This window comes from Cheilinus undulatus, linkage group 13 (assembly GCF_018320785.1).
Source record: "Cheilinus undulatus linkage group 13, ASM1832078v1, whole genome shotgun sequence".
NCBI classification, from domain to species: Eukaryota; Metazoa; Chordata; class Actinopteri; order Labriformes; family Labridae; genus Cheilinus; species Cheilinus undulatus.
This window is the reverse complement of record NC_054877.1, coordinates 16,627,585-16,652,902: the sequence shown is the minus strand read 5'-3', so window position 1 is coordinate 16,652,902 and position 25,318 is coordinate 16,627,585. Positions and strand designations below refer to the sequence as shown.

Genomic DNA, 25,318 nt, shown 5'->3' with positions numbered 1-25,318 from the left:
TTTAGCCAAATATTTGTCTAACTGGAGGAATGTGTTGATGTGTGCAGAGGACAGCAATGTTCAGACACTTCCTTTTTTCCTTGTTTACCAGTCAGCTTACTGAAATGTGTCTCTTACGATTTTTTGCACAGATTTTTAACTTTTTGGGAGTAGTTCTGCAGACAGAGTGAAATAAGATAAAAAATTATGCATACATTTTTTTAAACTGATTCTGTTTTTGTATTTCAGTGTCTGTGTTTCATCATGACATGGAGGTAAAAATCATTGTTTTGCAGACATGCCAACACAGAATTGAACAAGGCTTCTTCGGTGCCAGATCTGCTTCAGGATTCCTGCATGAGGCATGTTGTTTGGCAGGAAACTGAGATAACACCGGCCCGACGGAGCAGCTCAATTATTTTACTCTTTTGAGGGAGCTGCTCCTGCTTTTCAAAGACTGCCATCTGCATCAGTGCTTCAAGGCTAGGCTTTGTTCAAAATATGGGAAGCAGCCCTTGTCTTGCCATTTACTTATTCTTTGAAAGCCCCTCAAGCACTGGAGCACAAAGTGACACACACACCCCCCACCCACCCTTCCTCTCTTCATCCATGATTGTAGCTAACGAGTAACACAGATTCTCCACAGCTTCAAACATGTCAAGAATCATCTGTGTTGTAGTGTCTACACAACCTGCACATTGTGTGTATTATAGCACAAGTATTGGCATACACGCGTCTGCCAACAGCGACCTCGTCTCAGGCTCAGCTTGAGTGTTTGTTTGGTGCTACAGTGCTGCATGGAGCGAGACGCCCTCCTGTGTCGCACCACAGGTGGGCCGTGTTGCCTGGAGACCACAGCATCCTGCAGTTTGCGTCTCATTCACCCTGACCTCCCGAGTGGGGGGTGGAGTTGGACGGTGCAGGTGTTTTTACGAGATTAGGTGAGCCTTTGTGGCTGTTTTGGTAACTTCGGCTTGTGGATATCTGCATGTTATTTCTGTGTTTGTGTGTATTTGCTTTTTTGCGACTCTGGAAATCCGAGTGTCCACTTTGGTTGTGCTAAGGTGTTTCACGGGGCACACTCATGCGTGGCACTGCTGACAGGGAGATGGATGGTCCTGGGTGCTCATGGAAGCCCAGAGAGGCACTCAGGCCCTTCTCCCTGCTTGAGCACTCACCAGTGACGAATGGCTTCATGCTGGGCAGATGGGGCTGCAGAGCCTCTACTCGCGGCAGTTCAGACGCCAGGGGCACAGGCCAGCCCTCCCTGCCTCCGCCTCCGCCTCCTCCTCCTCGTACTCCTCCCTCTTTAATTTAGCTGTACTGAAGGACGGAGCGGAGCAGAGGAATGCCAGGTCCGTGTGGAATGCCACTTCCTCCCAGCTACTCAGCAGTGACGAGCTCCAGTTGCTCTGTGCAGAATCCTTCTGCCTTAATCACCCTGAGGAATCCATTCAGCTCGCCTCTCTTTGTCACTCCTTTTTGAATAGAATCATGATTCCTGTTTGATGGATGTAAGGCCATGTTTCATTTTAAATGATTTGAATATGCAGTATTGCCCAATGCATTTTTTGGGTCAAAGGCAGCAGAGATGTTACCATATAGTCAGCTTGTCAGCCCTGTTGGTTAATGTGCAGTTGTTATTTTACTTTACTGAAGTTCACTTCTTATTACGGCAAATGAAACAGTTATTTTTACTTTTGCTTTAATTGTTCTTAACAATGAAACTGTAACCAGAACAATCTGATGAATAATGACTCAGAGGGATTCATCATTAATCACAGTTGGCATTGTCACAATATCAGATTTTATAACTTCAATATCACTCTAGTAAAAGTCCCTGCCACCATATTTGAGCAATTTAGACAGTACTCTCTCTCTCATTCACCTGTGTCAGCTTTTGGACAGAATAAAATTTGAAGGTTGTATGTTTCTAAGATTGATTATGTCTTTGTTTTGTCAGTAATTAGTCAAATTATTAAGATTGTATTATTTTAAAAAGTGGTATGAAGGGTTGTCGAAACACCAAACATTTGACAATCTTATGCCATTGATAAGTTACACTGGCCACACACTAGACAATTTCTAAAGCTTAAAAAGATTTAAAAAAAAAAAGACCCAGGAGACCACAGATATAGGGCTTAATATAAACAGCTTTTTAAAATTAAAATCTTCTGAAAACATATGAGACGACTAAGCCAGACCATGAGATCAAACGAGATCTCACAGAAATTTGCCTAATCAAACGTGACTTCAGTAAACTGAAGGAAAGAACTGAAAAACTGGCTGCCCTTCATGTTCATCAAAAATATAAAAACATGAAGGAAGATATTGGTAAAATCTTACCTGAAATAAAAGTATACTAATGTTCACGTCTGTGAGTTGTAAAAGTACATATCATCAGATTGGTGATGCTCAGTCAGTCAGTCTGTCAAACTCTATTATATAACACTTTTCATTCAAGACAATGTAAAACAAAGTGCTTTACAAACAGATAAATAAAAGGAAATATGACCCTAACCCACTTCACCTAACCCTCTAAAAGCCAGACTAAAAAGGTGGGTCTTGGGTTTGCCAGGTCTACTTTCTCTTACTGATCATTTTGGGTATTCTGTCAGAGGGAATCAGATCTAGAGTTGTAAATATCAAACGTTTGATATTTATGATTCAAGATCTGGCTCTATTGTTGCTATGTTACAAAAAAGGAATCCTGATGTCCTCAGTAGAATCTGTAACATTGTTTCAAAGTAGCTTTATGTCTTTCATATTTCTGTATTTCAAGGAATTACACAGAAGACATACAGACCATGTAAAGGAATCCTGTCTTGAAACAGACAGCAGCTGCACACCTGAAAACTATCCTAAAAAAGACAAAGACGAGTCAAATTGGTTTCTCCTCCACTATTGTCAAAAGTCCCAGCCCTTCTTAAGTTTGTTGGCAGGTGAGGAGACATTGACAAGCACAGTAATGTTTCAGAAGTGGAACGGTATTCAACTGAGAGCGCTCTAAGCACAGTGACAAAAACAGCTGAGGCTACGGGCGCTTTTTCAACGACTAAATTGGTTTTGAATTAAAATTAGTGCTGCCACGGTAAAAATGCAATGGAAGCAGGCCCTTATTGAGGATTGTTTGGACTAATAATTCTTGGTGACAAGCCTTCAAATGGCGACAGCCCCCTCAAATTTGGCCTGAAGTTGGCCCTGAATTGTGTAGTGTACAGCCAGCTTCATCAAAACAAATTAGGAAAATGTGGCATCACAAAGGTAATCCTGTAAAATCAGTTATATTTATTTGTATTAACTTTTAAGTCGATGTATTGACCAGACTCCATGCCTGTCATCTCATCCATCTTGCAAAAAACAATCTGATATGTTTTTTCCTTTCTGGGAATTGACCAAACAGTGCAATTTTAGGAGATCCAGGTGGTAGCTACAGGCGTGGTTTAAGTACTGCAAGCCTGTAAACAGTGGCTGCCGATGAAGTAATTAGCTCTGACATAGCTATAGAAATTGTTTTTGATAGAACTGGGCAGCCTTTCTTTCATAGTGTCAAGAACCGAACTGAAATTCGTTATGAAAAAGATATTTTTGCCCTTTTCCTGATGGGCGTCAGTATGAGTTTGATTCACCAACCAGCTCCACTGATGAATTATAAAGACTGTCTGTCAGTTTATATAAATTAGTTTACTTCCTAAGACTGCATGACTGCTACATCTTATGTTGTGCCACTCTGATTTGCCTGTAATGAATGTGACAGACAGAATGTCTGTCCAATCACCCTTTGAGATTATTTTTCAAAGGTTCTGCCTTTCCCAAACAGACTATCAACTGTTTCCTGGATGGATGAGAACATGCAGTGTTACCAAATCACTTTTAAAAGTTAGATCATGACCCTGTTAGTGTTAAGAAAGTAGATTCTTGTCTTCCTTGGACATAAGTTTTCAGGCCAATACTTCAAATGATAGTCAACACAGATAATCAGGAATGAGTTAGCACAATGAAGATAACAAAACTTGTTACTGTCAATTAATTAGCCTGTTTTTTCCTCTATTGCTTCTGCTGCTACCTTATAATAAGTATCAAACAATCCCCAGCACAATTTACAAATCAGGATAATGAATAAACTCTAATATGAGCAACAACAGCAACAAATCCTCATTCTTTATCGGATAAATCCGCTGAATGTTTGGCCTTTTTTGGCTGTAGGAAAAACTGCAATTATTATTTGAACACCAGCATAAGTGGAGATCGGTTACCAGAAAAATAACAGTTTTAGAGTAAGTTTTTACTTGAGCAAAATTTGGCTTGATTCATTGATTTTCATACAGCTTCAGCTTCTTTGTAAACTGAAAAAAACTGTGTGAAAGTATGCTGTGTTACTTCACCTGATTTATTTTAATCACTTTGAAGTGTCTTCTGTATTACTTGCATCGCTGCAGCCATTAGCGGAGCTTGTATCTGTGTCAAAGAGGATGTTGTGTGAGGCTACTGAGACGTGGCTAAACTTTAACTACAGTGTAGACTCACAGTGTTTAATGAACACCCACAGCTCAGGTCCTGGTGCATGTGACACAGTTAAAGTCACCTGCTGGGCAGTAATGCGCTGCCTGCATGCTCTGAAGTCACACTGTGGGAATCTTTTCGTTTCACATTTGTGTGTTTATGCACTCTTTATCTTCTGACGTTATCAGGCCTTTAGGAGGAAGTAGAGCTGGTCCTGGATCAGACTGTGGGAGGGAAGCTGACAGTCTTTTCCTCCTCCTCCTCGCAGGCGGTGATTAACACCAGCAGGATGGAGGAAGAGGGTGAGAAAATACAAGGAGGAGGAGGTGGAGGAGGCATCAGTCTCAGCCTTACGTCAGTTTGTTCTTAATCAGAGAGCCTTATTCGTTCACTATGTCTGATTTTCAGCCAACAGTTTAGTGTCTGCTGTGTGGAAGTTTTATATTTAAAGCTGTACTCTTGTTGAGTCTTGACATATGTGAGACCCAAAATAACAGCAGTGGATAGAAGTGGGACAAAATATTTACGCAGCAATATTTTGCAACCTGACCTGTGGGATATCATGATTGTGTCGCTGGTACCAATTATTTCTGTTCCACTTAAAAGTAGGAGACCTGCTCGTTTACCTCATGTCATGACTCACTACACCACAACTCCTCATGATAGAGCTAATGACATGAATGAAGCTTACTTAAGTGGAAGTTGATTGCTTAAAGAAGAAGTTGACAGCTGCATAAAAGAAGAAAAAAAATGGCATATGACAGTAAATACAGAAAATTCAGAGATGAGGCATGACAATGATAATGTATACTTTATGAGTTTGACTTTTTAAGGAGAATTTTGGATTCTTAAGTTAACCAGATATCATGATGTATCATTATATGATTATCTTGCAGTGGATCTGCAGAATTGCTGTATCAGGATAGAGGTTGTTTGCAGGATGATGTCAAGCCACCGTAGAGAACCCAGGTGCGAGGCAGGAAGTGATCTCTGAATAGAGATGTGCTGACAAAATGCCAGAGTTTTTGCTTTTTAGTACAGCTTTGCCAATAGGTCAGTTTGGGGGAAGAGAAAGAGCTACTTTTTAATCATAAATATAAAAAGATGCACAATATTATCAGCATGATAGTGATATCAGTAGATAGTAGCTTTAAGCAATTATTGTCAGTATCAGCAAATATGAAAATTTTTATTTACAGCAGATATATTGGCTGTGCATATTGTCAGAATGTAGTCAATTTACAAATGAGTTTGTTGAGTTAAAAGCAGAATAAACACACCTGCCTCGGATGAAGTTTTTTCCAACAATATCTGATTCTTATTTTTTGTTCTTTCTGTCGTTTTAAAGAAAAATCATTATTATTATTTTTTATAACAGGGCCAACTTTTATTCTGCACCACAAAGCTCACTGGATATGCAGTGATGTTTTTAGATTTCAAAATAAAATCATAAAGCATGGTTTTACTGTCTGTTACAATACATTTTCCATATAATGTACATGTAATACAAAGAAATGCTTTTTTTTTTGATCACTGAATGACTGTTATTATTTGCTATTTTTGTCTGTTTTTAAATCCAGTTAATAGATTGCCTTATTGAAAGGTAAATTCTAGTTCATAAAAGACTTTGTGTTCTGTATAATAAGAATGATCAGTATATTGATACTGATATCAGCTAGAAGAGTTTGGGATAATCTAGATACTGGGAAAAAATGTCTTGCATCGCTAAAGAAGTCTTTAAGGTTTCAAAAAGCTTGCAGAAAACAGCAGCAGACATGGATGAAAAACCTCTTTCTAAAGCTGAGAGAATCAGAGTTAGATGACTCTTGTGTATGCAGTGATCACTTTGTAATATATAAGGCTACAATTATTTATCCACTTAACTTTAGATAATAAAAATCTAAACGAATACAGACCAGAGTAGTAAGGATGCACAATGTTATCAGCTTAATGTTTGTATTGCAAGTATTAGCTAAAAAATTAATCATCTGTCTCAGCAGATATGAACATTTTCTTCTAATATTTACAGCCAATTTATCAGATGTATGTATCCCCAAAATAAATCGTATATCAGTCTTCAGTATCAGTGAAGTATACAAGGGCACGATCAAACATAGGTGGTTGCACATCCATGAGCCCTGAATGAAGCCCAAAACATAAAACCACCACCAAACCCTGCTTCTCTCTCACCTCTGCTTGACTCAGCCTGTCATGAACTGGAGACGCTTGATGTATTTTAAAATTTAAAAAAGGTGTTTATATAGCGGTGTTGGCTAAAATGAGTCTGGGAATATTGGCGTATTGAATATTCCAATAGAGTGGCAATATGTGCTGATAGTTTGTTCTGCATCTTGTTTTTTGCATCTAGATAATATAACTGAATCAATATTGATTCCTCAGCAGAATACTCATCTGCACAAAAACAAGACAGCAGTCATGCAGTGCCGCTTTCTATCTGAGGTCGTAGACCCAGCCACGCATGAAATAGTCGAAAACCTCAAGACTCGTGTACCCCCTCATCTACCAAGCTGTGTAGGAGGAGGTTTGCAGGGCTAAGCAATTTGTGACATGGATCGCCTCTACGCTAGGCGTATCGGTCAGCCTGTGGGGAAAAAGCACTTTTCTCTAAAGTGCAGGGATCACACCCGGTTTATCAAAAAAATATCTGATGATACAATCTAGAGCTTTTGTGTACTAACTTTCCCCATTCCCAACAATTCCCAAGTGGTGTTTTCACTTCCTTTCATGTGCCATTAGGAGCACCAAACTGCAAACAAGCTGTTGTCAAAATTGTGGGCCACATATTGTATCGCATCATATTGTATCCTGAGTCAGCTTGTGATTCCCACCTCTTACCATTAATACAGAAGGCTGATTAAAAAATCATAATTTTATCATCATCATGATATAAACTTTCTCAATTAACACATCTGAAAAGTCTGAATATATTACTCTAAAGAAAGAAATGTTTTATGCAAATGAGCAATGCTTTCTCTCTGCACATTTTACTGATTAGAAAGACAGTTGTCAGCTTTCCTCAGATTAACTTGAGCTAATTTAGTAGTGAAATAAAACTGCTGCTGGATTGATTTAGATTTAGCAGGTTGTAGAACAGTAGCACAAAAGTACAACAATATCTGCTGTGCAGCCAAATATTTATTTTCTGCATTTCACATTGTTATCGCATCATTAAATAATGTAATCATACAATGTTTATTTTTCTCATATCATGCTAATGTGTAAATATTACAGTCTGGTGCCGTCTTTGTATGTTTGCTGCTCATCCTACAGTGACCTACACTCTGTTTGTTGTCCTTGGACTTGTTCTGTAGACGTCCTTGAAAGTGAGCGCCATCGACTCAGTGTGTTGAGATTTTATCACCCAGCTGTAAAGCTCTCAAGTCGATGAAAAACCGGGTCCATCTTTGACGACAGCCGTAAAAGGAGCGACTTTTTCATCCTTGTGGGTTACTCTGTGGCTGGTGGGACGTATTTTACACATTATCCCCTCTTTACCTCCCTTTTTACTCCCCTCTTTACCGTACTTATCCCCTTGTTTCACCCATCCTGTCTCCTCTGATCCCACACATGAGCTCAGACTGCTGTCGCCTGCAGACCTGTAAAAGCTAATGTGTGCACCATCTCCATCCCCCTTTGCTGGGTTGTAAAACAAAGCAATGGCTGGCCAGAGGACTGAGGACAGACGACATCAATCTTCTGTGCCGCCATGAAGCAGGGATGGACAGATGATCCCAGCCACGGGGAGATCCTCTCGGTCACCCACCACTAGGCTCCTTATCTCCTGTCTCTCCATAATGTTTGTGTGAGCTGAGGACCTGGTAGAGAGTGATGGACTTGTTGATTAAAAGCAGTAAGCTGTGTGTTGAGGTTTTTTTCTCTGCTTTCAAGGAACTGATGGTGTGTAAGTGGTGGACAGTGATCCTTAACCACAGCGGTCACTACATGACTACAGCCGCCATCTCGTGTGATTCATTCTGCTTGACTGTGTGGCTCTGTCCCTCGGTATTTCATGGTCTTTCTCACTCTTTATTTTGCTCTTTTCTTTCTCACACCCACAATCATGCTGTACGGATGAATACACACGCTAATGTGACAGACTGAGAGACTGTGACTCACATACAGCCAAGTTTGGAAAAAAACTGATGCTCCTGTCCCTCTTTCTCTACCAATCAAAAGCCTGTTTGACTTCTTTGGTTCAGTGCAGCGGAAAGTGAGAGGAGTCTTGTCATTTATGGTCAAATGACAAATGCTGAAACAATCAGTGGATTAATCAAATTATACAGACTGTTCTCTGGCACCATCGTCTTAAACGTGATATTTTCCTCTTTATTTGCTCTATAGTTGTATTTTTTTTGTATAAGCCTTGTTTATACATCTACGTTGAATACTCTGTGTCCTGAAACCTTTGCAGAGGCCTGGGCATGTCACCAGCATGCACCTCCTCAAAATATATAACATGCATCCAAACGACGCAAACTCCAAGCCCTGTCATTAGCCCGTTGGGTACCATCAGGTGGTTGCTAGTCTCAGGTATATTGTGTGCACTTTATGGTGAGATAAAAGGCTGCAGACAGCATCACAACTTGTTAAATCTATTTGCTGCCTGCAGCCCGAAATATCAGCCGTGTGTTTCCTCACCCGTGTTTCTCTTAGTGCAAAAATTACCCCATCATCTCAGCCGATTCAGTAGGACACTTCTCCCCTAACGTCCTCTCTCTTTCGTCTTTGCAATGACTGCAGAAAAATCGACTGCTGCTCAGTTTTTATCAGCTCCTACTCCAACATAGTATATTTCATTTGCCATGGTTTACTGAGCACAAATAAGAAGGAAATATGGCGCCAGTACCAGGAAACAGAGCATTGTGGAGCAGCATGGACACGTCAACGCTTTAATGGCAAAGATTCGAGGCAGAAGTAATAGCATGGCTTGGTTTGGGGAAGTTATGACATGAACTCTGTTCACCTTGATGACATTTTCTACATTGATCTAATGGAGAAAATGTAACAGTCACACCCCTTTTTGGGTTTTTATTTGTTTTGCACTGAGGAGAGGCTTCTGTCTAGCCACTCTGCCATAAAGCCCAGATCAGTGGAGAACTGCAGTGATGGTTTTCCTTCTGGAACTTTGTTCCATCTCCACACAAGATCTCTGGAGCTCAGTAAGAGTGACCATCAGGTTCTTGGTCACCTCTCTTACTAAGGCCCTTCTCCTCTGATTGCTCAGTATGGCTGGAGAACCAGCTCTTGGAAGAGTCCTGGTTGTGCCAAACTTCTTCCATTTGAGAATTATGGGCCACTGTGCTTTGGGAACCTTGTGTCCTGCAGATTTGTTTGTAGCCTTCTCTAGATCTGTGCATTGCAGGCAGTTCTTTGACCTCATGGCTTATTTTTTCACTCTGATATGCAGGTGTGAGGCTTTCTATAGAGAGGTGTGTGTCTTTCCAGATCATGACCAATCAAGGTGTAGAAATATCTCAACAAAAATTGGGAAAAATGGGAGGAACCTGAGCAAAATTTCAAGTGTTTTTGCAAAGGGTCAGATTACTTATGTCAATGTGATATATTTTTTTTATTTTCATTACCTCTGCCAAGGAGGTAATGTGATCGACACGGTTTGTCAGTTAGTTTATTAGAAACATAACTCAAAAACGTATGGGTGAATGAAATTTTCAGGAAATGTCAGAAATGGTATAAGGAAGAACTGAATAGATTTTGGGAGGATCACTGTCTGGATCCAGGAATTTTTTAAAGGATTCTTTACTATTTGGAGGTAGGGCTAATGGTGGAGGTCTGCACTCTCCAAGTGCTTTTCTAGTGTCTTTTAGATTTGCAAATTGTCCTAAAATTCGGTGTTCACTTTGTCATGATAGGGTACTAAGTATAGATCAATTAGAATAAAAATGAACCTTTTTTGACTGTAGCATCAGGCTGCAACAGAACAAAATTGAAAAACATTTGGGGGGACAAAATACATTCTTAATGCACTGTTTATCAGTTTCCAATGTTTATCTGTTGTGTTGTATCAGTTTAATGGATCTTTATTTGAATGTGCATCCCTGTTCAAGCTTTATGATAATGATTTTATGACTTCCAAAATACAGCTCTGAAAACAAAATAACCAATGATTTTCAACAAATAAAATGCCTAAAAGAGTATATTTGCCTTGTAAATTGTGGGCAAGGTTATATGGTGAAACCTGTATTGTTCATTCTATTTAAACACAATCCCGTTAATTATAGAGAGCTGCAGAAAGATATCATTTTGCAGTGGTGTCTATTTTTTCATTACATTGTACCTAACTGTTTTTATTTTACAGAGTTTTTTGGAAGGCCCTTTTTATAAAAGCTTTAAAACACAGGCAGAGTACATTTGTCATGTGTACATGCTTGTCAGTTATGATACATTTAAAGAGGAAGAGTACCCTCTGTCTGTAGTTCTCAAAAATGACTAGAATATAAGTATTTAAATAAATATTAAAGTAAATTCCTTGTCTAAAATTACAGTTTGAGTTAATATTAGCATTTGTTTCTTTGACACATGTTTTGCCCTTTTCTAAGATGTACTATAAATGTATTGCTTTTGAGCAATCTCATCACTGTAGGCTTTTTTCTATGTATTCTTGCTTCCTTGCCTATCAGCCTTGGATTTCTGCACTTACTGAGTTTGCTTTAAGAGTTTACCAGAGTCTTTTATCAGAACAATTTCTTTGCAAGGCAATACAGTGTCTTGCAAAGAAATTGTTCTTTGCAAGGCAATACAGTGTCTTTGAATTGCTTTTAGTTTATAATCTGGTTGAATAACTGATAAACGGTGAGTGAAACAATGTAACCGAAACACGAAATGAAATTTTACTCTCGACATTAAGGAATAATAAAGCCGAAGTCAGACTAACATTTTCAGCATGATAAAAGCTCATTCTGACGATTCTAGGGATAAACTCCTGATATCATTTGAGTTTAAATATTAAGCCAATGTTAAAATTTATGGTGAAATAGGCAGATTAAAAAATTAATTAGCAGACTTAATATGCAGGGGAAGGATTATGATACGTTCATGGTCAGTTCAGTAAAAATGACAATTGGGCAAATTCAGGCTGAATAAAATGCTATGATCTGTTCAAATGTCACATCAAGAAAATGAAAAATTCAGTTTTTGACAAGAAACTTAATGAATACAGATATTTAGTCATCAAGACTATGAATACAGTCGTGCACATTTACATGCCTATGCTCATTAATGTTAACTGTTCCTTTCAGTAGATAAATAGATAAAATGAAGATGAACAACATGTTTTTTTTTTTTTCAGCAGTATAGAATAGATATAACAGCTGGAATCATGACCTTTGAAGCTTTTATCTCAGACTTTATTCAGCTTATATCACTTCTATTTAAAATGTGATTTCGTTTTGTCTTTCCCCAAACAAAGAAGTATTGAAAAGGACTCAGGTTTTGCAATCTGCAATTTTTGGGGTTTCTCCTGTTTACAGTGGGATAACAAGGCATCAATCAGATTTGATGGCATTCTTAACATTATTAGCCTGCTGGCTTTTTCTACTTAGCTGGAAATCACAGACACCTCCTACTCTGTCGAGATGGATATGTGAGGTCATATCGTTCCTCAAACTAGAAAAAAAAATAGATGCACAGTTCAGAGCTCAGTGAAGAGATTTTTAAAAACTTGGCTCCCCTTTCTGAAATATTATCCAAACCAATTTGATGCCAACACCCTAGATTAGTAACCTCATCATCTCTACCCTACCCTCTCCCGACTTTCTCTCCTCTCTGTTTTTTTAATTGAAGAATATTATTCAGTCTTTTTATATTTACTCATTATGCTGTTACTACAAATACGATGATCCCATGTGAAACTATGTAACATTTGTTTACTATAACACCAAAGTCAAAAACAGCACACAGGAAAGCTTTTCTTTTACTTTTGTTTACCCCCCCATCTATTACTTTATGCTTGATTGTGATTACTTTATTACATTGTACGACCAACAACTCAATAATAGTTGTTATAAAAAAGAATATCGAGATTTTTAAATGCAAGCTGAAGACTCATTTATTCAGTCTGGCTTTTATGTAGTACTTTATAATTTTTATGACTATATGTGCCATCACAATCATTGTTCTGTTTTATTCTGTTTCTTATCTTAGAACATTTTAAATCTAATTTAGGGTTTTTAGGCTTTTATTTAACTCTAGTTATGAACATATATGTTTTTAAGTCAAGTGCATTAATCTCTAAACCTTTTCACTATTTTACTTTTTTGTCAGTCACTTTTGTACCGTCCTGTAAAGCACTTTGAACTGCAATTGAATTTGTTTGAAAGGTGCTATATAAATAAAGTTTGATTGATTGATCGATTGAAAACGGTTCTATGATTGCCTACTCTGACATGGTCACCAAAAAATCCTACCCAGGCTTTAGGGTTAGCTGGTTGTACCTCAGTCAGATATTATTTAACTGATACAAATACAGATTCCTTTAATTGGATTGGTGCATCCGGTGTTATCACAAATGAATAACTACATACTTCATGTTATTTCTGCAGGGACATCATGATCACTCATTTTGAACCGTCCATCTCATACGAGTGTCTGTATGGGGAGGTTAGGGACATGTGCTCCATGGACAATGACCAGCTCTTCACCATGAAGTGGATCGATGAGGAAGGTATGTCAGTCAGATTTTAAACCTCTTCACCTTGTACTGCTTTCTTTCTAACTGCTCTCTAAGACACATATCTAAAACATTCTCCTAAAGTACAGTCATGGTTAAATGTGACATCAATAAAATGATCAAACAAAGTATGACTTTTTTTCCCTTGTTAGTTAAGAGAGATTTGAGCCCCCCTACTCCCCCAAATCAATTCCTTGTTGTCAGACATTTAGTCAGGCAGGAGTAACAGTGTCATAGGAAAGATGGAGCCGTCACATTGCTCTGCTCAGGATAAGGTCAGCCTGCCCAAACTCATTAGCCTCAGATCAGCACCCACTGGTGGCCACACACAGACAATCAGCAGAGTCATTAGCCTGTCTGAGAAAGAAAAGCTGCTTGATGGTCATTATGAAGCACTCTGTTCAGTGGGAGCTGTCTCACCTATGCCCCCGTCCATGGAAACCACACTGCTCTGCAATGTGAACTCACATCATTATCACCTTAATTAGAACATATACATGCAATTAATTAATACTTTGTAACCCTGGCTTAAACATCACCAACAGCTTTGGGTTCCTGTGATGTGCTCAAGAACTGAAAACTTTGTAATGTAACTTTTCCAGTCAAAGAGAAGCAACAAACCTCACTTTTGCTCTTAAAATTTTTTCTCCAACCGTACATCAATCCTAAAGGAGAAATATAATACAAGAAAATGTAGGATTTACAGAAATACAGTTTTGAAACAATTTTTGTTTTCCATCCTGTACCACATTTTCACTGTAATCTGTATTTTTATGTATATTGTGGTGGTTAACATCTTGTCTCCTCCACTGTTAGGTGACCCCTGCACGGTGTCGTCTCAGCTGGAGCTAGAAGAAGCTCTCCGTCTCTACGAACTCAACAAAGACTCAGAGCTGATTATCCACGGTGGGTCGAGTGTAAAATGTTTCACAATTTATTTCATGTATTTTGATTGAGAATAAGTCTGTGATCACACCAGGGTCTAGACCAGTGATACTCAATGCGTAGCCACATGCAGCTCTTTGTGATGACTTTTGGCTCTTTTAAGTCTTATTTGGAAAAATAATTCCCCCAGAAAATGTTAAAAAAGGGAAATTTTTACCGCAGAAATAATCCATTGCAATTCACATCAATCAGTTTGTTTCCCACTCTTACACAGAAGTCTTTAACTGTTAGATTTAATTGTCTGCCTTTATTTTTGCTCTGGATATTTTCTATAGGATGTGTGCATGAAAGAGCATGAAAGATAGATTTCACTGATTCTTCAGAAGAAATGGACCAAACATGTTCTGATCTTGACTTGGTACTTTTGTTTTACTACATTAATTTGAAGTGGATATTTTTGTTGGTTGAGGTCTCAGCTAACAGTTGTTCTAACTCAACATTTTTATTTTCAAAATGACTTTTTTTGCCATTGTTGTTTTGGTTTTTGTCAATTCTGTCAGACACACTAAAATGTATTTGATTTTTTTGTTTATTCAAGATTAATTTCACGTTATCAGTTATCTAATACTGATATTCAGTAATAATATTGAGTACTAAGATGTATTTTCACTTTTTCTCATTTTGTCACTCATTTGAAATCTCTGATCTATAAATTTTAAGATTTTTTAAACTTAATCTCTGATGTTAAACATATTAAACTAATCTTTTTAAAATAAATAAGCCACAATTGAATATAGATTTGCTTCTATTTAAACAAATAAGAAGAATAAAGTGAACAGAGGATGATGCATTTTTTGTAAAGTGAACAAAACCATCTGACGGGGTCTGATGGAGATAAAATGTGATGGCTTAAACTATCCTTTAAACACAAATAATTATCTAAATTGACCATAGATAAAGGAAATTAATGAAGATAAAAGGTGAAGCCAAGTTCTCTGCATTCTCTGATTAACATGTATATTTTAGTAATTATTAGAGCCACACTCCCAGGTTTTTATTGTGGCTCTTTTCAAGGTTTTTTCATCAGTTTGGCTCCTTGGTTGAGCAGGGTCAAGTAAAACTGGTCTAGACTCTATTTGGGACTTTTGAATACTGGTCATGTTTAAGCTACTGTATACAATTGAAGAGCAGAGCTAAAGCAAAATGCAGTGTTCATTTTGTCAACCAAAACTACGACTAAAAGTTCTCCTAGACAAATCTTTTTTTTTCCATGAGGAAGATAAGACTTAGACTAGCTAAAAACAGATCTTTGATGACAAAAACTCTGACAGAAAGTAACTTAAGTTTTCATCAGCAAGACTGAAAAATGAGTACTGAACTGTTTGACATTCAAATTCCATGATATTTCTCCACTGTGCATATACTGTAAATGTTAAAATACAAGTAGAGGATGAAGTATGTCAGTATTTTTTAGTACATTTAAAGTAATTTAAATATTGATAGAGCATTAACATGAGTGCTTTACATTTATATTAATTTTGAATATGGTAAATTACTCAGTTAAAAGAATCAATACTTAAGTGTGAGGACTTTTTATTGACTTAAACTGGACTAAATTTGAAATGGCTGCCAAAATAAATACTGGCATGTACTCTTGGTAGTGTGTTTAAACAAAACTAAATGGTTTAAAGCTGGGATTCCACCAACAAGGTTTCATGCCTATTTTTGATTTGCAAATAACAAAACCACGTTTCAAAAAAAAAGAAAATGTATAATCATATTGAAAAAAGGGTGTTTTACGTTTAGAAGAGGGTGAAGAGTTGGTAAAAAAATATGATGAAAATTCAACTTTTTGCAGTGAAAAAATTTAGGATTTAAAAAAAATGATGTCTAAACGGTTGAATAACCACATATGATTGTTTCTAGAAACCTTAGAGCATAAAGGTTTAGAAAAAAATGTTAAAAACTCTCAATTTTTGCCAATAAAATCCTCCTCCTTTTTTTTTTATTTCACCACATCTTCTAAAATATAAGCTCTGCTTCTTAGCCACTCTTCTGCAGTTTTTTTTTTTTTTTTTTTTAATTTCATTTTTTCCCATTAGTAGCACCACCTGCTGCTCAACATGTTGACTCCTAATACTTGCACAAAAGTAGATGGAAAGATGGGCAAATGTGCTTTTTGGGGACAAATTACTCAAAATGTTTTTACATTTTGAGAAATTGGATGAAAAAAGGATGGGAACCACTAGCTTATCAGACACTAACCTGTAAAATAAAGAACATCAGCTGTTTGACATCGATCTATGTTTCCCTGAGCTGGTTCACAGCTTTGTCTGAGCTTAGAATTCTTGACAACTTCATGAATCTGGAGGTCAGGGCTAACTCAGACGATGGGCGGGGGTTCTGTATGTGGAGTAATGTGCAACACTTGATTGACAGGCTGTTTGCGTAAAAGCATGTAACCTTAGGGTAGGGGAGCCAGGGTCTGCTGTGTGGTTAATATAAAGTTTTAATCAAATCAGAGGTGAGGGGTCGAGGGTATGCTTGATGCTAAAGTGACAGTAGAGGATGAACAGTGGAAGGTGGATAGGGGTCAGGTATGGAGGAGAGGATGTGACTGTGCCAGAGGGAGGGTCTCCAGGTCCGCTCGTTAATGAGCTTGTCAGCTGAAACCCACGCCTGGCCTCTGACTCATGCTGCTCCCACTCTAGCTTAATTCATCTTTTTTTCTCAGACATGTCTTCAAGATTGTGTCTTTTCTTTAGCTACTACGTCATACACAAAAACACACTTGCAGCGTCATAAAAATAACATGAGCGAGTTTAATGATGAATCGCCTGAGGCGGCAGGTCTGCTACAGGTTGCTGTGGTGACACACAGAGTTAGAGTCTGAAATAAAGTTTGACATTAAGTGTAACTTGTTTTTCTTTGCAGTGTTTCCATGTGTACCAGAGAAACCTGGCATGCCCTGTCCGGGAGAAGACAGTGAGTCAAATCTTTTTTTTTTTTTCTCTCAGTGTTCGACATTTGATATAAAATTTTATTCCCCTTTACATACATAGATGCATTTTAACCTGTTTAGGAAACAGGCTGAATTCTATACTCATGGTCAGCAGGAGCTATAAAAGCAAATTATATCAGGATTAGATTAAATATTTCTATACAGTTAATTGAGGCTGGGCAATGAATCTAAATTTTGATTAAATTTCTGTATGGCCTACTGCAATTTTCAAAGCACAGAGGGTGAAATATTTCTTTAATCTGAAATGCATGTTAAAATACCAGTTTAATACAACTTTTTGCAGCAGAGATGTTGTGCCCTAAAAATCATGCTAAAAATAAGGTGTCAATTCCTTCTAGAATAGTGTGCAAAATAATTGCAGTTCGCTGTTTTTCAAAATCATTCACCCCTACTCTAAATACAATAAAGATTGAGCACAGTTTATTTAACACAGGTAAACATCGACCACCAAATCACTTGTAGCCTATAGACTACAGGAAATATTGGATGAAGGTGAGGGACATCAGTGGTTTTGTTCCTGAAGGGAGCTGTTTAGGCCAATGTGCATTGGCTGCCATATTGAACAGAGGCTCACACTAAATTGAGCCAGCTGAGATGGCTCTTGCCTTAGAACAAACGGCTAATTCGTGCTTTCTTCACATCAGTCACATCAGCCATATGCCCCTGCACCGGCATGACATCTTCATGCGTCATTTTTGTCTCCTAATAGCATGAAAACAAAGCCTAATTTTTGCATTGCAATCACTTTGTGTGAAAAGGTGTGCTTTTTCAGCTCTCTTTTAGTTTTTGTTTGATGTCAGAACAGAAAATCTAATCATATGAATCTGAAAATAGATTTAACACATGATGAACTGTATTCCATACTGTACAGGATTGATTGTCTCATAACTTCAGTTTCATGACAAACAGCATTTGTATTCTGGGTAAAACACTACTTTTTAGCCTATTGTATGATATTTTACCACAGTTTAAGACATTTCCCAAATTTTAATGCTTTAAATGGCAACGTCATAATATTTTTAAACGGCATTTTTAAAAATCATTTTTTGATTTTTTTTGTTTATTTTTGAGTTTCTATATCAAATACAATAAGTTAAAGTAAGAAAATAGTTTTAATTTCAGAAAGTTGAGGTTGTGCTAAAAAATGACACAAAACATATGCATGGTAAACATTTCCTGAGTGTTTTATATCGTCAAAAGAAAAGTATTAACAAAATGGAAAAAATAGCCTGTAGACTATTTGCATGGATGGCTAGACACAAACTGACGCAGAATCATAACGCTGAAACATCTGGTGCATTTAAACCTAGCGCTGGCTTTCTCCTTGCTGCAAACTGATATTCACCCAAAAGCTAGGGGAGCAGTGTCTTCAAAAATCACATTTGTAGCATGTTTTAATGGAAGGTACAGGGGATGAATAATTGTTAACAATATGGAGGACCCCAAAGAGGAGCTGCCGTGTTTACTGTTGTTGCTAAAACAAAAAAGGAAGAGAAGATGGTCCGTACGGCCGCTCAATCAAGAGAGGCAGGACAAGGGGGGAAACCATATACCGCAAGAGGTTTGTAAATATGAAGAAAGCACTTGTTCTGGAAAAAGATGTTTGTTAAATTAAATTTTGACCGTCAGGTAATTCTAGAAATAAATACTAAAATGAAATGAAAATTCATCATACAGGATAATGAAGTGAAGGCAGTGGTCGATAGCTGATGCGTCCTTAAAATAAAAGTTATTCTGTTTTTGATTTCACCATAATGTTCAACAAGAAACACCACAAAAATGGTAAAGTAGGACTGAGTCTACCTTTTACTCCTCCCACAGAGTCAATATATCGGCGTGGAGCACGGCGCTGGAGGAAACTTTACTATGCCAGCGGTCACGCCTTTCAGGCCAAACGCTTCAACAGGGTAAGATGTGGTTGTGGTCTCATCTATGATATATTGAATATGATATACTTTCTAATTTTTTGGATGACCACATAATTTTAATGGAGGTGATTCTGCAGCACATTTCAAAGCTTAGAGTCTGTATTTAAAAAGTGAGACTTCTACCATCTCTCAGTAATCTGTCTTGTATTGATTGAAGGTGTTAGGAGGATGTGACATGAAACAATAGCCTCTGATAATCTTATCTTTCACCAGCATGTTCAGTAAGCCATCACAGCCTCTGACAATCTCCAGGGATATAATGTGTCTTTTGTTTGTGATGATGATTTTTCAGAGAGCCCACTGTGCCATCTGTGCAGACCGGATCTGGGGTCTGGGAAGACAAGGCTACAAATGCATCAACTGCAAACTGCTGGTGCACAAGAAGTGCCATAAACTGGTCACAATGGAGTGTGGCCGACCGATGATTCAGGTGAGGAGGACTGTGATGATTGACTTAATGTTGTAAAGTGGGTCACTTTCATCCATGACTCACACACTTTAAGACTGTATTCTGTGTGTGTGTGCTGATGAAACTGAATGATGGATGTTGTTGTCGTCCAGGAACCAATGATGCCCGGTCCACCATCAAGTCCATTAGATCAAACTGAACAGCCAGGTAACACACAAACACACACTTACAGCAGTATATACACACACTTCTGAAAGTGTTCACCAATGGTTATCAGATATAAGATACCCTCCTTTTTATCAATAGTCTATTATTTTTAAATGTTGGATTAAAGAAAACACATGAAACCTTGACAAATGAAATTAGAGGCTTTTTGTGCTGTATTAAGTTTTTATAATGTTAGTGCTGGGTGGTAAGCACTCCTGTTTGAATTTCATCCAGTTAGCACAAAGACTTACCCCTAAAACCCTCAGGATCTGTGTGCGCAGTATTCCGTCTGTGCCATGGTTTTGCTCCATCTGATGGCACGTGTACCTGCCTTCTTAATCTGTTTCTTAATCCAAGTCCAGCCCAGATTAGCTTGATTGCAAATTCATACATAAATAAAGAGAACTACATCCAAACATGATTGAGGTTGACCTTATCTGTCGGAGTATGATTTGCTGTTCATTTACCTCCTGTTTTAACATAATATTGACATAGTGATTGGATATATGATCAACCATCTATACATGGTGTTTAATTTTGAAATTAGATTCTGTATCTGTCTTCCTGTTTGGGTTGATCTGCTCTGTTCTCTTTGATTTACGCTCAAAGTGTCTTTGTCAGAAATAGATTCAGCGTGTATTTGACCAAAGCAGAGCAGACGCAGTTCCCTAGGGACAGATTGGGGTGGATTCTGTGGAAACACAAGCATCGATTAAAAAGGGCCCAATCAGCTTTGGAGTACATGGAATGGATGAAACACTGCCTAGATGGACTCTGTAGAAATAGCAGGATACATTGACTCTTCACCTAACAGTGTATGACCACTATTTAAAAAAGAAAAAAAATGGTTTAAATGATAATGTCAACAACTTGCACAAAAACACCAAAACTAGGAGAGGGTGAACTCTGACTTTTCTTGCAAGTGTGTAACACGATATCAGAGTTGATCTGTTCTTTTGGAATAGTTAAATCTTCAGAAACTGTTCACATATATATTGGATTTAAAAATATTTGTAAGGAAACTTTTTAATGTGTCTACAAATTACTCAAAAACAACAACACATAGCTTTAAAGAGGCATTATTAGTAATGGTACCTATAAAAACCCAGCCCTAGGAGGTAGCTAATTTAGCTGTACAACAATGAGTTTGAGAGAACACGCTAGTTGCAGGTTTTTGGTTTTTCAAGTGTAATTTACATTAAGTACCCAGAGCTGGAGAATCCGTCCAATGTCCAAAACTAGCAACACATTATTATCCAAGTGGATTTTAGTCGTTTGAAAGACTCTTTTAATCTGCAGTTTTTGCATTTCTGCATTTATGATACAAACTTACCATGAAATGTAGGGAATTTGTGTTTGTTAGATGGTTGCTTTGTTGTAACAATGCTTCTTGGCAATAATTCGTATACCGCTGGAATTTTTGGAATTATTTCCCTTTTAAATGGTGCCACATTTATAAGGAAAATGCATTTTTAGGAGGAGCAGCAGGGCTGAGTATGTGGGTTGCACCTATGAAAAATGTGCCAAATCTTCTCTGCCAATGCCAAACAGCTTATTCTGCTGTTGCTATTGATTCTTGTTTTAAGCTTAAGCCATAAGGCACTGACAATGAGGTAACAATGAGGTGCATGATTGTTGTTCATTGGAGGCAATCGCAATGCAGATAGATTTCAAGATTAGATTCTGCAACCAGTGGCAATCCCATATCTTCATATCTGGGACCAAACTCTATCCTCCAAGAGTGGAGTTTATCAGAGGCTACCTTCAGTATTTGGGGGTTCAGAGGATGGAATGGCCTGCCAGCAGTCCTGACCTCACCTCCATTGGACCCTTGTGGGATTAGCTTGGACGTGCTGTTCCTGCCAGAGTGACCAACACAACCACACGCTGATTTGCAGCAAATGCTGGTTGAAGAATGGGATGCCATCCTTCAGCAGTGTGACCAGCATGAGGAGGAGGTGGTGTGGCTGTGTATGGTTCTTCCACATGCTACTAAGGCTCCTGTTTGTAAAATGAATGAATAGTCAAATTGCCATTATGTCTTATTTTATTCTGCCTTCAAGCATCCAATCCATCAAACAAGAGTCAATGGCAGAATAAGCTGTTTGGCATTGAAGATTTGGCACATTTTTATGGGTGCAACCCACATACTCAGCTCTGCTGCTCATCCCACAAATGCATGCTCACTTACAAATGTGGCACCATTTAAAAGGGTAATAAACAGACTTTTCAGAGGTATATGATTATTTGCCAAGATGCATTGTTACAACAAAGAAGTAATCTAAAAGTTCCCAATTTTTCACTCAGAAATATTTCACAACTCCAGAACATTCCATGTCCAGAAAGGAGCAGGGAGAAGAAGAAATCTTATTTAACCTGTCCCTTACTCAAAACACAAGTGTTCCACAGCTGATCTGCCATGATACAAATAGTGAGAAACCAATATTACAGTAACATCCACAGGAGACGCAGACTACACCTGCCCTCAAAAAACAACATATTAATTGCCAATTTCATAAAGTCTAAGTATTCTCTTTTTAAACATTGTCTAATACTGAGATATATTCATGCAACTCTTCATGTCACTCTGTTAAGGATTCCAGTTTAACTCCAACCACAGAAATACACATCTGCTTTAAAGTTGTCCGTTCAAATTGATGCTTAGAATGACATTTTCTTCTATGTCCCTTATCCTCTGAACTAAAAATAAACAACTTAAGCAAATTTTCTACTTTCTGTAGCCATGTTGCCTGTCTGTGTTCTTTGGCAGCAGTCAGAGGTGTGCAAGAGTGTCAGAAAATGTTACTTAAACTGGTATAAGCAGCGAATCCAATGGGGAGCAGATTTGGTGTACTAGGAAGGATTTGCAGCAGCAGAGTGTTTCTGCAATTAACTCTAAATATACAGACACCGAAAAATGAAGAAACCACTACAAAGATATGTTTTCTCTGTTTCTAGTCTTAATATGTTTGTGTATGAATAAAATTAATTTCATTTTCTAGATGAATTCATCTAATTTGACAACTGATTAAAGAAGATGCAGTGTTTTGCAACCCAGAAAATTTCTTTATTTATAAAAACCAGAATACAAGTTTTTAACAGAGGAAGAGCACAGAAATCAGCCTGAAGCTGAATGTTTATTAGGGTTCGGTTAAAAAAATCTGTGTTTATTCATGCACCAAAAGAAAGTCACTGGTGATTTCAAAAGCTTCTTTGGAAATTGCGGAGCCTTATGAAACAATGGATATATCAGACTTTGAAAACGCACACAAAACTTGTTTGTGAGTAATTGTGGGTTTTAGATTTTATGGGATTTATGGGATTTACCATGAAGAGTAATGAATAAATTGATAACACTTTCTGTGCAGAATAAATACACGTAGCCTCCAGGCCTTGTTAGTTTAAGTACATCAGAGGCCACCCAGACTAAAAGCTGCGTTTGGGGTTTACATACAGCAGCAGACTTAAGTCCAGTCAGGTGGTTTGGAGGCTGACTGGAATGAAAGAGCTTAGGATTGTTGATTCTATTGTTAGCGAAGCTGTTGAAACCACTTTATGATGTTTGCAGGGCAATTTATACAAACTTAGACAACTCAGAGCCTCATTTGAAATGAATCTATGCTATAAATAAGATGGCTATGCTTGTTCTCTTCAATAATGTACAAATAACATTGTATTTATATATATATATATATATATATATATATATATTTTTTTTTTTTTTTTTTTTTTTTTTTTAATATATTCCAGTTTTATCGCACTGTTCACGGATGTATAAACGGGTATTTTCTAATGAAGCAGTGGGTAATGCCTCAGCACGGCGGGGCTGTGAACAAAGCGTGTGACTGTCTCTCACCTCCTTTTTCTCCCTCTTCTCTCCTATTTTTTCCTCCCCTGCCTCCCCCTCTCCTTCTGCCTGTCTGTCACTTACTCCTCTCTCTCTCAGGCCCACATAAAGACCCCAGAGAAAGCTTGCCATTCGACGGGGTAGAGAAAGAGGTGAGAGAGAAATCTTTTCAAACGGTGTTGATGTGTGACTCATAGTCTGTCAACCTGTCACTATTGTCTGGATAGATGAGTGTGCGTATATGTTTATAAAGAATATGAAAACTGGGGGAAAAGAGAGAAGAAGAAAGTCACCTGTAATTGGAAACAGGCCTGTTTTTCCCTCTGGAACATTTGGGTGATTTTTTCTTCTTGCACCTGCTGTGCATTGTGTGATATAAGGCACATGCAGACGTAGGCACTGTAGCTGTGCTGTGTGGGTATTGATTTCCTTTGCTGGAGCTAATAAAGTAACCTTTTATCACAGCTCTTAACACCAGAGGCTGATTAATGGCCAGGGATGTAGTTTAAGGTTGGAGGAATAGTGGGGGAGTTGTTTGGCCGAGCAGGAGAGCTGGCGATGGGAATGAAATGGATCGAGTTGGACACAGATAGACGGAGATAAAAGAGGGAGAGCCAAATGATCTTATCTTTGGGTGCATGTCTGTCTCTGGAGACGGGGGGTTGTCACGTAAAGGGAGGTTAGATGGATAGGTGGTGGAGAAGGTTCACTGAAGAACAGATTACAGGAGAGGAAGATAGGTGAGAAAATGGTGGAAGTGTAAGTCAGGTTTATCTAGAAGTTATACAGCCTGAAGTCCATCAAATCGAAATGAAAACCATTATTAATCAAAGTACAGGGAACATTTTTGTATATGTTCAAGCCATGTATACACTAAAATGATCCCCTGACAACAGAACCATTTATTGGTTTTGGTTTCAGAAAGGTCACATATTAAGATACAACTTTCTGATAATACCTGGTACTCACATGGATCCACAAACATGACTAAAAACACTGTAGTATGCACATGTGGACAAAATGGTTGGTACCCCTCTGTCAAAGAAAGAAAAACCCACAGTGACAACAAACTAATGAAACTGGCCTGGACACAATTGATGGTACCCATAGAAAATAATCAATTAGCATCACTGGTGTCTTCAAACTTGTAATCAGTTAGTCTGCCTATTTAAAGGGTAAAAGTAGTGACTGTGCTGTTTGCTATCATTCTGGGTACCACACTGACCATGGACCACAGAAAGCTGAGGAGGCAGTTGTTCCAGGAGGTTAAAAAAGGCAATAATAGACAAGCATGTTAAAGGTAGAGGCCATAAGACTCTCTCCAAGCAGCTTAATGTTCCTGTAACTACAGTTGACCATATAATTCAGAAGTTTAAGGTCAACGGGACCATAGCCAACCTCCATGCACGTGGCCGAGGAAAATTAATGACAAATTGAAGAGACAGATAATACAAATTAGAAAAGCACTCAGAGAGCGCAGACCTCCGCTATCAGCCCTATCTCCAAATAGTACAGAATCCTTTAAAAAATTCCTGGATCCAGACGGTAATCCAGATCACTCCCAAAATCTAATCAGTTTTTCCTCATGCCATTTCTGACATTTCCTGAAAATTTCATCAAAATCCGCCCACAACTTTTTGAGTTATGTTGCTAACAAACAAACAAACTAACAAACGAAAAAACCCACCCAATCACATAACCTCCTTGGCGGAGGTAATGATAACCAAAGAGCCCAGATCAACCTCCAAAGAGTTAAGAGGTGAACTCCAAGGTCAAGGTACATCGGTGTCAGAACGCTCCATCCATCACTGTTTAAGCCACTCCACTGTTA

At 38.1% G+C, this 25,318-nt stretch overlaps 1 protein-coding gene across 1 annotated transcript in view; it reads left to right on the top strand.

The window, feature by feature from the left end:
• prkci (protein kinase C, iota) overlaps positions 1 to 25,318 on the top strand; it is a 53,808-nt gene that overhangs the window by 6,281 nt on the left and 22,209 nt on the right. The window contains exons 2-8 of the mRNA XM_041803744.1: positions 13,062 to 13,183; positions 14,006 to 14,095; positions 17,009 to 17,059; positions 18,918 to 19,003; positions 19,317 to 19,454; positions 19,586 to 19,640; positions 23,587 to 23,639. Of these exons, the coding sequence (XP_041659678.1) occupies positions 13,062 to 13,183; positions 14,006 to 14,095; positions 17,009 to 17,059; positions 18,918 to 19,003; positions 19,317 to 19,454; positions 19,586 to 19,640; positions 23,587 to 23,639 (595 nt within the window). The remainder of the gene's footprint in view (positions 1 to 13,061; positions 13,184 to 14,005; positions 14,096 to 17,008; positions 17,060 to 18,917; positions 19,004 to 19,316; positions 19,455 to 19,585; positions 19,641 to 23,586; positions 23,640 to 25,318) is intronic.